The 12,358-nt window shown below is 42.7% G+C and overlaps 1 protein-coding gene across 1 annotated transcript in view; it reads left to right on the plus strand.

The window, feature by feature from the left end:
• Positions 1-10,966, plus strand: part of FN3K (fructosamine 3 kinase) — a 38,756-nt gene extending 27,790 nt beyond the window's left edge. The window contains exons 5-6 of the mRNA XM_077166309.1: positions 9,405-9,527; positions 10,491-10,966. Of these exons, the coding sequence (XP_077022424.1) occupies positions 9,405-9,527; positions 10,491-10,829 (462 nt within the window). The 3' untranslated portion in view covers positions 10,830-10,966. The remainder of the gene's footprint in view (positions 1-9,404; positions 9,528-10,490) is intronic.
• Positions 10,967-12,358: the final 1,392 nt, after the last annotated feature.

Here is a 12,358-nt window from a genome sequence, read left to right on the forward strand (position 1 = left end):
CTCCAACTATCATGGTATATGAGTCTATTTCCCTTTTCAATGTTTGCAGTATATTCCTCACGTATTTTGGGGCATTCTGATTCGGTGCGTAAATATTTATGATTGTTATGTCTTCTTGTTTAATTGTTCCTTTTATTAGTATATAGTGTCCTTCTTTGTCTCTTTTAACTGTTTTACATTTGAAGTCTAATTTGTTGGATATTAGTATAGCCACTCCTGCTCTTTTCTGGTTGTTATTTGCATGAAATATCTTTTCCCAACCTTTCACTTTCAACCTATGTTTATCTTTGGGTCTAAGATGTGTTTCCTGTAGACAGCATATCGAAGGATCCTGTTTTTTAATCCATTCTGCCAATCTATGTCTTTTGATTGGGGAATTCAGTCCATTGACATTTAGTGTTATTACTGTTTGGATAATATTTTCCTCTAACATTTTGCCTTTTGTATTATATATATCATATCTGATTTTCCTTCTTTCTACACTCTTTTCCATATCTCTCTCTTCTGTCTTTTTGTATCTGACTCTAGTGCTCCCTTTAGTATTTCTTGCAGAGCTGGTCTCTTGGTCACAAATTCTTTCAGTGACTTTTTGTCTGAGAATGTTTTAATTTCTCCCTCATTTTTGAAGGATAATTTTGCTGGATATAGGAGTCTTGGTTGGCAGTTTTTCTGTTTTAGTATTTTAAATATATCATCCCACTGTCTTCTAGCTTCCATGGTTTCTGCTGAGATATCTACACAAAATCTTATTGGGTTTCCCTTGTATGTAATGGATTGTTTTTCTCTTGCTGCTTTCAAGATCTTCTCTTTCTCTTTGACCTCTGACATTCTAACTAGTAAGTGTCTTGGAGAACGCCTATTTGGGTCTAATCTCTTTGGGGTGCGCTGCACTTCTTGGATCTGTAATTTTAGGTCTTTCATAAGAGTTGGGAAATTTTCAGTGATAATTTCTTCCATTAGTTTTTCTCCTCCTTTTCCCTTCTCTTCTCCTTCTGGGACACCCACAACACGTATATTTGTGCGGTTCATATTGTCCTTGAGTTCCCTGATACCCTGTTCAAATTTTTCCATTCTTTTCCCTATAGTTTCTGTTTCTTTTTGGAATTCAGATGTTCCATCCTCCAAATCACTAATTCTATCTTCTGTCTCTTTAAATCTATCATTGTAGCTATCCATTATTTTTTCTATGTTTGCTACTTTATCCTTCACTTCCATAAGTTCTGCGATTTGTTTTTTCAGTTTTTCTATTTCTTCTTTATGTTCAGCCCATGTCCTCTTCATGTCCTCCCTCAATTTATCGATTTCATTTTTGAAGAGGTTTTCCATTTCTGTTCGTATATTCAGCATTAGTTGTCTCAGCTCTTGTGTCTCATTTGAGCTATTGGTTTGTTCCTTTGACTGAGCCATATTCTCAATCTTTTGAGCGTGGACAGTTATCTTCTGCTGCTGGCGTCTGGGCATTTATTCAGATTTCTCTTGGTGTTGGACCCAGCAAGGTTGTAATATTTTTCTGTGAAATCTCTGGGTTCTGTTTTTCTTATCCTGCCCAGTAGGTGGCGCTCGTGGCACCTGTTTGTCTGCGGGTCCCACCAGTAAAAGGTGCTGTGGGACCTTAAACTTTGGAAAACTCTCGCCGTCCTGGGGGTTCGCTAGCCGAAACGGCTTGAGCCGGCCCGGGGTCCGAACGCAGGGAGGGTTGCTGGTCGCCGCAGCCAGGGAAAGAGCCCGTCTGAATTTCCTAGTCGGCCCTGGGCAACAAGCGTGGCGGGAGGGCGCCAGCGGCAGCGGCCCGCCCGAGAGAGTGCACGTTCCCCGGGAGTCACGGGTTTGGAAGGGGCCTCCCCCACCCGTCACCGTTCTCCGCGGCCTGGGGGTTTCCGATCCAATTCTCTCAGTTGGTCCGGGGGCTGCGTGTGGTGTGGGCGCCAGCCGTCTTTGTTTCAGGGGACCGCCTCTCCAATTCTCCCAGCCGGCCCGGGAAGGGGGAAGGGAGTAACTCCGGCCGCTTGCCACCCCGCCCGGTAAGGCCCACGCGCCTCGGCGATCTCACCCGAGCTGCTTCTCTCAGCCAGCCAGCCGTTCCAGGATGGGGTACGCTGTCTTTTTTTATCTCTGTTGTGGCTTTGGGCGCTTTCTGTATCGTTTCTACTCCCCTACTGGTGTCCTGGAGGAGAAACTAAGATCCGCGCGTCTTACTAAGCCGCCATCTTCCAGGAAGTCCCGGAATTCATTTCTTGATTTCCCCCTCAGCTTGTTCGTTGCTAGTGTATAGAAACACTACAGAGTTTTGAATGTTGATCATGCGACCTGCCACTTTGCTGTACTCATTTATTAGCTCTAGTAGTTTTGCTGTGGATTTTTCAGGGTTTTTGACATACAGTATCATATCATCTGCATACAGTGAGAGTTTTACTTCTTCCTTTCCAATTTTGATGCCTTGTATTTCTTTTTCTTGTCTAACTGCTCTGGCTAGAACTTCCAACACAATGTTGAATACCAGAGGTGATAGTGGACATCCTTGTCTTGTTCCTGATCTTAGGGGGAAAGTTTTCAGTTTTTCCCCTTTGAGGACGATATTAGTTGTGGGTTTTTCATATATTCCTTTTATCATTTTAAGGAAGTTCTCTTGTATTCCTATCCTTTGAAGTGTTTTCAACAGGAAATGATGTTGAATCTTGTCAAATGCCTTCTCTGCGTCAATTGAGATGATCATGTGGTTTTTCTGCTTTGATTTGTTGATATGGTGTATTACATTAATTGATTTTCTTATGTTGAACCATCCTTGCATACCTGGGATGAATCCTACTTGGTCATGATGTATAATTCTTTTAATGTGTTGCTGGATTCGATTTGCTAGAATTTTGTTGAGGATTTTTGCATCTATATTCATCAGAGAGATTGGTGTGTAGTTTTCTTGTTTTGTAATGTCTTTGCCTGGTTTTGGTATGAGGGTGATGCTAGCTTCATAGAATGAATTAGGTAGCTTTCCCGCCACTTCAATTTTTTTGAAGAGTTTGAGCAGGATTGGTACTAATTTTTTTCTGGAACGTTTGGTAGAATTGACATGTGAAGCCGTCTGGTCTTGGACTTTTCTTTTTGGGAAGCTTTTTAATGACTGATTCAATTTCTTTACTTGTGATTGGTTTGTTGAGGTCATCTATTTCATCTTGAGTCAAAGTTGGTTGTTCATGCCTTTTTAGGAAGTTGTCCATTTCATCTACATTGTTGTATTTATTGGCATAAAGTTGTTCATAGTATCCTGTTATTACCTCCTTTATTTCTGTGGGGTCAGTGGTTATGTCTCCTCTTCCATTTCTGATCTTATTTATTTGAATCCTCTCTCTTCTTCTTTTTGTCAGTCTTGCTAAAGGCCCATCAATCTTACTGATTTTCTCATAGAACCAACTTCTGGTTTTATTGATTTTCTCAATTGTTTTCATGTTCTCAATTTCATTTATTTCTGCTCTAATCTTTATTTCTTTCCTTTTGCTTGCTTTGGGGTTAGTATGATGTTCTTTTTCCAGTTTTTTCAAGTGGACAGTTAATTCCTGTATTTTTGCCCTTTCTTCTTTTTTTGATATAGGCATTTAGGGCAATAAACTTCCCTCTTAGCACTGCCTTTGCTGCATCCCATAAGTTTTGATATGTTGTGTTTTCATTTTTATTTGCCTCGAGATATTTACTGATTTCTCTTGTAATTTCGTCCTTGACCCACTGGTTGTTTAAGAGTGTGTTGTTGAGCCTCCACATATTTGTGAATTTTCTGGCACTTTGCCTATTATTGATTTCCAACTTTATTCCCTTATGATCTGAGAAAGTGTTTTGTATGATTTCAGTCTTTTTAAATTTGTTGAGACTTGCTTTGTGACCCAGCATTGAGAATGATCCATGAGCACTTGAGAAAAATGTGTATCCTGCTGTTATGGGGTGTAATGTGCTACAAATGTCTGTTAAGTTAAGCTCATTTATTGTAATATTCAAATTCTCTGTTTCTTTATTGATCCTCTATCTAGATGTTCTGTCCATTGATGAGAGTGGGGAATTGAAGTCTCCAACTATTATGGTAGATGTGTCTATTTCCCTTTTCAGTGTTTGCAGTGTTTGCCTCATGTATTTTGGGGCATTCTGGTTCGGTGCATAAATATTTATGATTGTTATGTCTTCATGTTGAATTGTTCCTTTTATTAGTACATAGGATCCTTCTTTGTCTCTTTTAACTGTTTTACATTTGAAGTCTAATTTGTTGGATATTAGTATAGCTACTCCTGCTCTTTTCTGGTTGTTATTTGCATGAAATATCTTTTCCCAACCTTTCACTTTCAGCCTATGTTTATCTCTGGGTCTAAGATGTGTTTCCTGTGGATAGCATATAGAAGGATCCTGTTTTTTTAATCCATTCTGCCAGTCTATGTCTTTTGATTGGGGAGTTCAATCCATTAACACTTATTATTATTACTGTTTGGGTAGTACTTTCCTCTACCATTTTGCCTTTTGTATTTTATATGTCATATCTAATTTTCCTTCTTTCTACACTCTTCTCCACACCTCTTCCTTTTGTGTTTTCATATCTGTCTCTAGTTCTCCCTTTAGTATTTCTTGCAGAGCTGGTCTCTTGGTCAGAAATTCTCTCAGTGCTTTTTTTGTCTGAAAATGTTTTAATTTCTTCCTTCATTTTTGAAGGACAATTTTGCGGGGTATAGAATTCTTGGTTGGCAATTTTTCTCTTTTAGTAATTTAAATATATCATCCCACTGTCGTCTCGCCCCATGCTTTCTGCTGAGAAATCTACACATAGTCTTATTGGGTTTCCCTTGTATGTGATGGATTGCTTTTCTCTTGCTGCTTTCAAGATCCTCTCTTTCTCTTTGACCTCTGACATTCTGACTAGTAAGTGTCTTGGAAATGTCTATTTTGATCTATTCTCTTTGGGGTACGCTGCACTTCTTGGATCTGTAATTTTAGGTCATTCATAAGAGTGGGGAAATTATCAGTGATAATTTCTTCCATTAGTTTTTCTCCTCCTTTTCCCTTCTCTTCTCCTTCCAGGACACCCACAACCCATATATTTGTGCGCTTCATATTATCATTCAGTTCCCTGTGTCCCTGCTCATATTTTTCCATTTTTTCCCCTATAGTTTCTGTATCTTGTTGGATTTCAGATGTTCCGTCCTCCAGTTCACTAATCCTAACGTCTGTCTCTTGAAATTTACCATTGTAGGTTTCCATTGTTTTTTTCGTCTCTTCTACTGTACCTTTCATCCCCATAAGTTCCATGATTTGTTTTTTCAGGCTTTCCATTTCTTCTTTTTGTTCATTCCTTGCCTTCTTCATATCCTTCCTCAATTCATTGATTTGGTTTTTGATGAGGTTTTCCATGTCTGTTCGTACATTCTGAATTAGTTGTTTCAGCTCTTGTATCTCATTTGAACTATTCATTTGTTCCTTTGACTGGGCCATATTTTCAATTTTCCTGGTGCGATTTGTTATTTTTTGCTGGCGTCTAGACATTTAATTACCTTAATTAGTTTATTCTAGAGATTGCTTTCACTTCTCTTACCTAGGGTTTTCTTGCTAGATGAATTTGTTGTTTATCTGTTCTTTGGCCTTCAGTTCAGCTTTTTCTGGACTTCTAGCTTAAGTTTTGTTTAACAGAGGATAAATTTTCAGTTCTTGTTTTCTTGTTTCTTGCCCTGCTGGTATGGTGCCTTTTCCCTCCCCATTCTTAGGAGGGTCTATGTAGGTATTATAGACTCCAGCCGGGTTTTCCCAGACTAAACTGACCTCCTATCAGGGGCAAGGAGTCACCTGTGTCATTTTTCCCTGAGGATGAGACCCAGCTGGTTAAAAGACTTTCCTGTGAAGTCTCTGGACTCTGTTTTTCTTATCCTGCCCAGTATGTGGTGAGTCTGCCTGCAGGTTGCACCACTGAAAGATGTTGCAGCACTTTTAACTTTGGAAGACTCTCCCTGCTGGGGGCGTGGTGGAGATAGAGGAGAGGTTGTAGGCTGGTTTTAATGACTTCAAATTGCCACGCCCTGGGGTCTGAATTCCTTGAGGGAGGGATTCCACCTGAGTTGGGCTTCACCCCTCCCCTGGGGAAGGCACCGGTGGGAGACAGCCCTGAAAGCAGCCTGTTTCTGCCTATGCCTGGGGCAGTTGCAGCCCGAGCAGTCCTGCTGCTCAATCCAGAGGCTGCTAAGCCTCCGTAGAAAGACAGCCACTAAAACCTCCGTTTCCTTCCCTTTCCTCTTTTTCCGTGAGCCTAATGAGCAAACTCCCCCTTGACCAGGTTTAGAGTCTCTTTCCTTTCCCTCTGGGAAGCCACCTGTGGGGGAGGGGTGCCGGGCGCTGGCCGCCGCGGCTTGGGGAACTCATGGTTCTGGGGAGGCTTGCAGCTGTTCCAGCTGGTCCAGACTGGGGTACGCTGTGTGTTTGGTCACTGACGTGGCTCCGGGAGCTGTTCTGTACTGTTTCTGGTTATTTAGTAGTTGTTCTGGAGGGCGAACTAAAACGCGCACATTGCCAAGCCGCCATCTTGGCCCCTTGGCTTCATATATTTTGAGTCTCTATTGTGAGGTGCACATATATTTAAAATCGTTATTTATTCTTTCTGGATTGAATCTTTTATCAATGTATAATATCTCTGTTTATTGTTCTCTTTTTTAATTTAAAATCTATTTTGTCTAATAGTAGCATAGCTGTTCCAGCTCTTTCTTCTTTTTTGCATGGGCAGGCACCGGGAATCCAAACTGGGTCTCTGGCATGGCAGGTGAGAACTCTGCCTGCTGAGCCATGGTGGCCCGCCCTCCAGCTCTCTTTTGATTATTGTTTGTAAGGCAATCAAACACCATTCTCTTGTGACCTCACTGTGTCTTTGTACCTAAAAGTGAGTCTCATTTAGACGACATATTAATGAATCATGCTTTTTCATCCAACCTGTCAATCTCTGCCTTTTAATAGGGGAGTTTAATTCATTAACCTTTAAAGTAATAACCGAGAAAAAAGAATTTACTTCGGACATCTAGCTATTTGTTTTCTCTATGTCTTGTATGTTTTTTGCTCCTTAGTTATTCCATTACTGGCTTTTCTTTTGGTATTTAGTTGTTTTTTTGTAGTGTACCATTTTGAAGTCCTTCTTTCCGTTTCTCTATATTTTAAAATTATTTGCTTCGTGCTTACCTTTGTAATTGCTATTAATATCTTAAACTAGTAACTTAATTTGAGTGGCACTAACCTAGTTTCAGGAGTATATAAACTTTCTCATCTTATAGCTCCATTCTCACTGCTTATATTGTTATTTTCTCGGAATAGATACATTATATGCCCATTAACATAAATTTAAAATGTTATTTTACACATTTGCCTGTTAAGTCATCTGGAGGGGGGAGTGTCATAAACCAAAAGTATGAAATATAGGATTTTATACTTATTTACGTAGTTAACTTTACCAATTTCGTCTTTTGGCTTCTAAGTACTGTCTAGTGACCCTTTCTTTCAGCCTTGAGGACTCCTTTTAGCATTTCTTGTAGGGCAGGTCTTCTGGTTATGAGCTCTTTCACCTTTTGTTATCTTTGTCTTAATTTTGCCTTCATTCTTGGAGGATAATTTTGGTGGATATGGACTTTCTGGTTGACTGTATTTTTTCTTTAGGAACCTTAAACATGCCACCCCACTGTCTTCTGACCTCCAAGGGTTCCAATGAGCAGTCTGCTTGTGATCTTATTGGGGATCCCTTGTGTATGACAAGTTATTTCTGTCTGGCTGCTTTGAAAATCCTCTCCTTTGCATTTTGAAATTTTCCTCTAATGTGTCTTGATGTAGATCTCTTATAGTCTATCCTGCTTGGAGTTCTTTGAGATTCCTGGGTGTGTATATTTACATCTTTCATCATCAGATATGGGAAGCTTTTTGCCATTTAAAAACTCAAATTCTTTTCCTGTGCTTTTCTCTCTCTGTTGTCCTTTTGGGAGTCTAAATGATATATATGTTGGAGTGCTTAGTGGTTTTGCACACATCCCTCAGACTCTGTTCATTTTTCTTCATTATTTTTTTCTTTCTTCTCTTCACATTGGATCATTCCAGTAGTCTTGCATTCGTGTTTACCAATCCTTTCCTGTTTCAAAATTTCTGTTTCATCCATCTTAAATGACTTTTTCATTTCAGTTACTGTGCTTTGCAGCTCCAGAATTTCTACTTGGTTCTTTTTGTAATTTCCATCCCTTTAATTTGTTCAGAAAACATTTTCCTAATTTCCTTTATTTATTTGTATATGAATTCCTTAACTCACTGAACATATTTAAGATGTTTGGTTTAAAGTCTTTGACTAATAGTTCCAATGTGTGGACTTTCTCAGGAATGATTTCTGGCAAATTCTTTTTTCCTGTGAATGGGCATACTTTTTCTGTTTCTTTGTGTTTTGTAATTTTTTGTTGAGAACTGGACATTCTGAGAATTATATTGTTGTAACTCTGGACATCTAGTCTTCTACTCCTTGGGGGTTAGTAGGGCTTTTTTCATTAATTTTTGCTGTTGTTTATGCCTGGATCTATCCACTTGTGACTTTTCCACATTATTTTTGCCACAAATGGGGAATGGAAAGAGAAAAGGAAAAAAAAAAAAGAGGTACTGCCTCATTAAGAGTCCTCTGCTGCCTCTGTCTGAGGGGAGTTGGAACAATGGCCCCCTCCGTATCAGACCGTGTGCTCTCAGATTTTGGAAGACTGGTTCTCTGTAACTTGGCTTGGCACCAGCAAGCTATGCCTGGAGTCTGTCTGAAGTCCCCCACCTCCGTTTGCCAAGTGGTTGGGGGCTAGGCATTGGTGGCTGCTGCATGGAGGGTGAAATTCACTGATATTTACTGCAGTTTACCAGCCTCTTCCTCTAGCTCTTCCCTGGCTGCTGCACAGTATTCCGCTGGACTCCACAGATCTAAAAGAAGAGGTAGTTCCTGCCAGCTCCATAGTTGCTCTAGTCAAGCATCTCATCCCTGGCACTTTGTACTCCACCATCTTACCACAAGCCTCCCTCTCCTTGCTCTCACTTTTAATCTGTTTCTGTTTGTATATGTAAAGGGAATTTATTGTATTCAGCTTGGGTCTTGCTTTATTTTAACTAACCTATGCCATTTAGTTGGGAGGTATTTAGACCATTTACATTCAATGTGACGATTAATAGGTTTGGTTGAAGTGCATGATCTTGCCATTCATTTTTTATTTGTCCCATCTGTTCTTTGTTTCTTTCTTCCCTTTATCTGCCTTCTTTTGGATTAACTGATGATTCTGTCTTCTTTCTTTTGTTGACTTATTTGCTGTGTTCTTTTATAGTGGTTATTGTAGGGTTTAAGAAGATTCTGTATGTAGTGCTTTCCTGTGACAGTGCTGTGCCACTTTTCCCTTGTTGCCCAGGTGAATGAATGGCAGGATGACTGGCCAACCTTCTTTACCCAACACCGGCTCCAAGCACAGCTGGACCTCATTGAGAAGGACTATGCGGACAGAGAGGCACGAGAACTGTGGTCGCAGCTCCAGGTGGGTACAACGATGACTTCTGTAAGGAATGAGGGTGTTCTTTCACGAGCTTATCACATTTGTGTGGGGCCCTCTGGTAGATATGAGCCTGAGCAGGGAACCCTGAACCCTAGATTGGAGCTGATCGAGTCATGGTCATGTTCCAAATGTCTGACTTTGGTCTGGTGGGGGAACTGGGGGCGGGGAGTGAGCTGGGGCCCAAGTACGTGTTGGACTCCTGAATGCATGTCTCACCGGCTAGGTAAGCAGGTACTTAACCTCAACCTTTCCTCCTAAGAAATGGAGGTGATGAAATAAGATAACTGTGCCTGGCTTGTAAACAGTAGACTTTATTATTTGTTTTATCATTATTAGTAACGCTTGTGCCTTTTGACTCTGCCCCTCCTTTTCTGACAAATTTTGAATGTCACACATCTTAGTGAAGGTACGGGCAGCAGATGCCCTAGCATGTCTGGTTTCAAACATAACTCTCAAATGTTAGAAAACAGAATTTGCATCTCAATCCATGGTGGGCATGTGTCAAAGAAATTTTATTCAACCCCTTAATGAAGTAGCCAGCAGGATACAAAAGAGGCGTAGATATATACGTATAGTAAAATAAAAAATAGTGGAGAACGCTCACTGAGTCAGGTACAAAACTCGTACATGTCCTATAGGGAAATAAACCATGAAGATCAGGGTTCTCTTTTCTACTGAGCAGAATTCATTTCCATTTTATCAGTTTCCCACATGAAACTTTATAGCATTGTGAAACATCTGGATCTAAACTGGAGTGAAGAATAAGTCAAGCAGTTGCATTTCTCTAGCTGGATATGCCTTCCCCCTGGCTCTGCGGACAGTGTCCCAGGATGGCCCTGTGGGGACAGGCGGTCCTCCCTGCCTTATCTCCAGGCATAGGGTAGGGACACTGTGGCTCCCCTGGTCCCAGTGCTGGGCACAGCGTTTTTGGTAATCTTTTCCCAGGTGAAGATCCCAGATCTGTTCTGTGGCCTGGAGATTGTCCCGGCCCTACTCCACGGGGACCTCTGGTCAGGAAACGTGGCAGAGGATGAGGCAGGACCCATCATTTATGACCCAGCTTCCTTCTATGGCCACTCGGAGTTTGAACTGGCCATCGCCTTGATGTTTGGGGGATTTCCCAGGTCGTTCTTCAGCGCCTACCACAAGAAGATCCCTAAGGCGCCAGGGTTCGACAGGCGGCTGCTGCTCTACCAGCTCTTCAACTATCTAAACCACTGGAACCACTTTGGGCGGGAGTACCGGGGCCCGAGCCTGGGTACCATGCGGAGGCTTCTGAAGTAGCAGCTGCGTGGGGGGCCCCGTGCCCGCCTCTGCAGGTGCCCCAGCCCCTTGCGCTGCGGATGGTCGGGGTGTCGCTGCTAGGCTCAACCTCAGCATCTAATAAAGCAGGGGAAACCGCCGGCCCCTGGTCTCACCCGCTGGGTATCCAGCAGTGCCTTTGCTTTCCACCACCCGCCAGCACCCTTGCTGCAGGGGGGCCAAGTGGCAGGACCTGGAGGGGTCCCCAGCAGACTTCTGACATCTCAGCCTGGGGGGTTTGGGGTCCTGACAGTCCTAGATAGTTGGTTAGAAATTTACCCAGACGCAGGGTTTGCTTAGACTGCAGTTGGCGCCACTTTCCCTGCGGTCTGTACTCTGGACTCCAGTTTCCGCCCCAGGCAGAGCCTGGGACTGGGACCATGAGGAAGGTTTCTGGACTGCTTAGCTCTGAGCGGGGTGCGGAGTCCACCTACACCGGGCCCCTGCTGCTATGGGGGCCAGGTGTTTGGGCAACAACTGCTGCCCAGCTCCTTCCCCACACACCCTTTTCTGGCATGTCCCCGATAAAATTGGAGGATGCCTGGGAATGTGGGGGGGGGGGAGGAGGATGGATTGTGTCATGGGCCTTGCTCTGTGGAATTTGTGCCCCTGGGTACCACAGCTGGTGCTGGGGGGTGGCAAGTGAGCACAGGGCCCACAGTTGCTACTGAAATGAGGATGGGCTTTTTCTGATGTTATGATGAGTCAGAACAGCAAGTTCTAATAACAAATCAGATACACGAGGCCCAAGCCACTTCACTAAAGACAGGTTGGTACTATTTAAAATGCAGATTCCTGGGTCTACTTCCAGAGATTCTGATTCCTTGGGTTTCTCGATTGTACCCAGGGAAAACCTCAACTTTTGACAAATTCATGGGGGAATTCCAATCCAGAATTCCACGTGGGGATTTGTTGCCTCGGAGACCTGCAGTTGAAGCGTCCATGTGGAAGCCCCAGGGGGACCAGGGGCTGGCTGGAGGGCTTTCTCAGGAAGCGGTCCCTGAGATGGAGGAGGCTCCCCACAGGCTTTCAGGACCTCTGCTGCAGGAGGGGAGAAGGGGGAAAGGGTCAGGGATGAAGGGAAGGGGCAGGGGGAGGGAAAAGATCAAGGGAAGAGGGAAGAGGGGAGGGGGAGGTAAAGGGATGCTGGGAGAGGGGGAGAAGGGGGGAAAGGGAAGGGGCTGTTCATATCAGAAAGCACGGTCCGCCTGAACCCGCATCAAACAAAGAAATAAGGCTCTCTGTTTTGGTGAGAAGGGGAGTTTATTGTAGATGCATCATCAGGGAACAGGTGGGAAAAAATGTTTCCAAGACCAGTTGGAAGTGGGAAGGGTGGTTTGGATTTTTATAACCCAAACAGACAAAGAAATGGCAAAGAATCCAGAAGACAGCAGGAAAAAACAAACATCTCAGTAAAAATCACAGGATTCATTAAAATTGAGTAATGGTCTCTTGCTTCATTTTGCTTGGTCAGCATATTCTGTTATCTGGTGGGCTCATCTTTCTTTGTT

This window comes from Tamandua tetradactyla, chromosome 6 (assembly GCF_023851605.1).
Source record: "Tamandua tetradactyla isolate mTamTet1 chromosome 6, mTamTet1.pri, whole genome shotgun sequence".
NCBI lineage: Eukaryota > Metazoa > Chordata > Mammalia > Pilosa > Myrmecophagidae > Tamandua > Tamandua tetradactyla.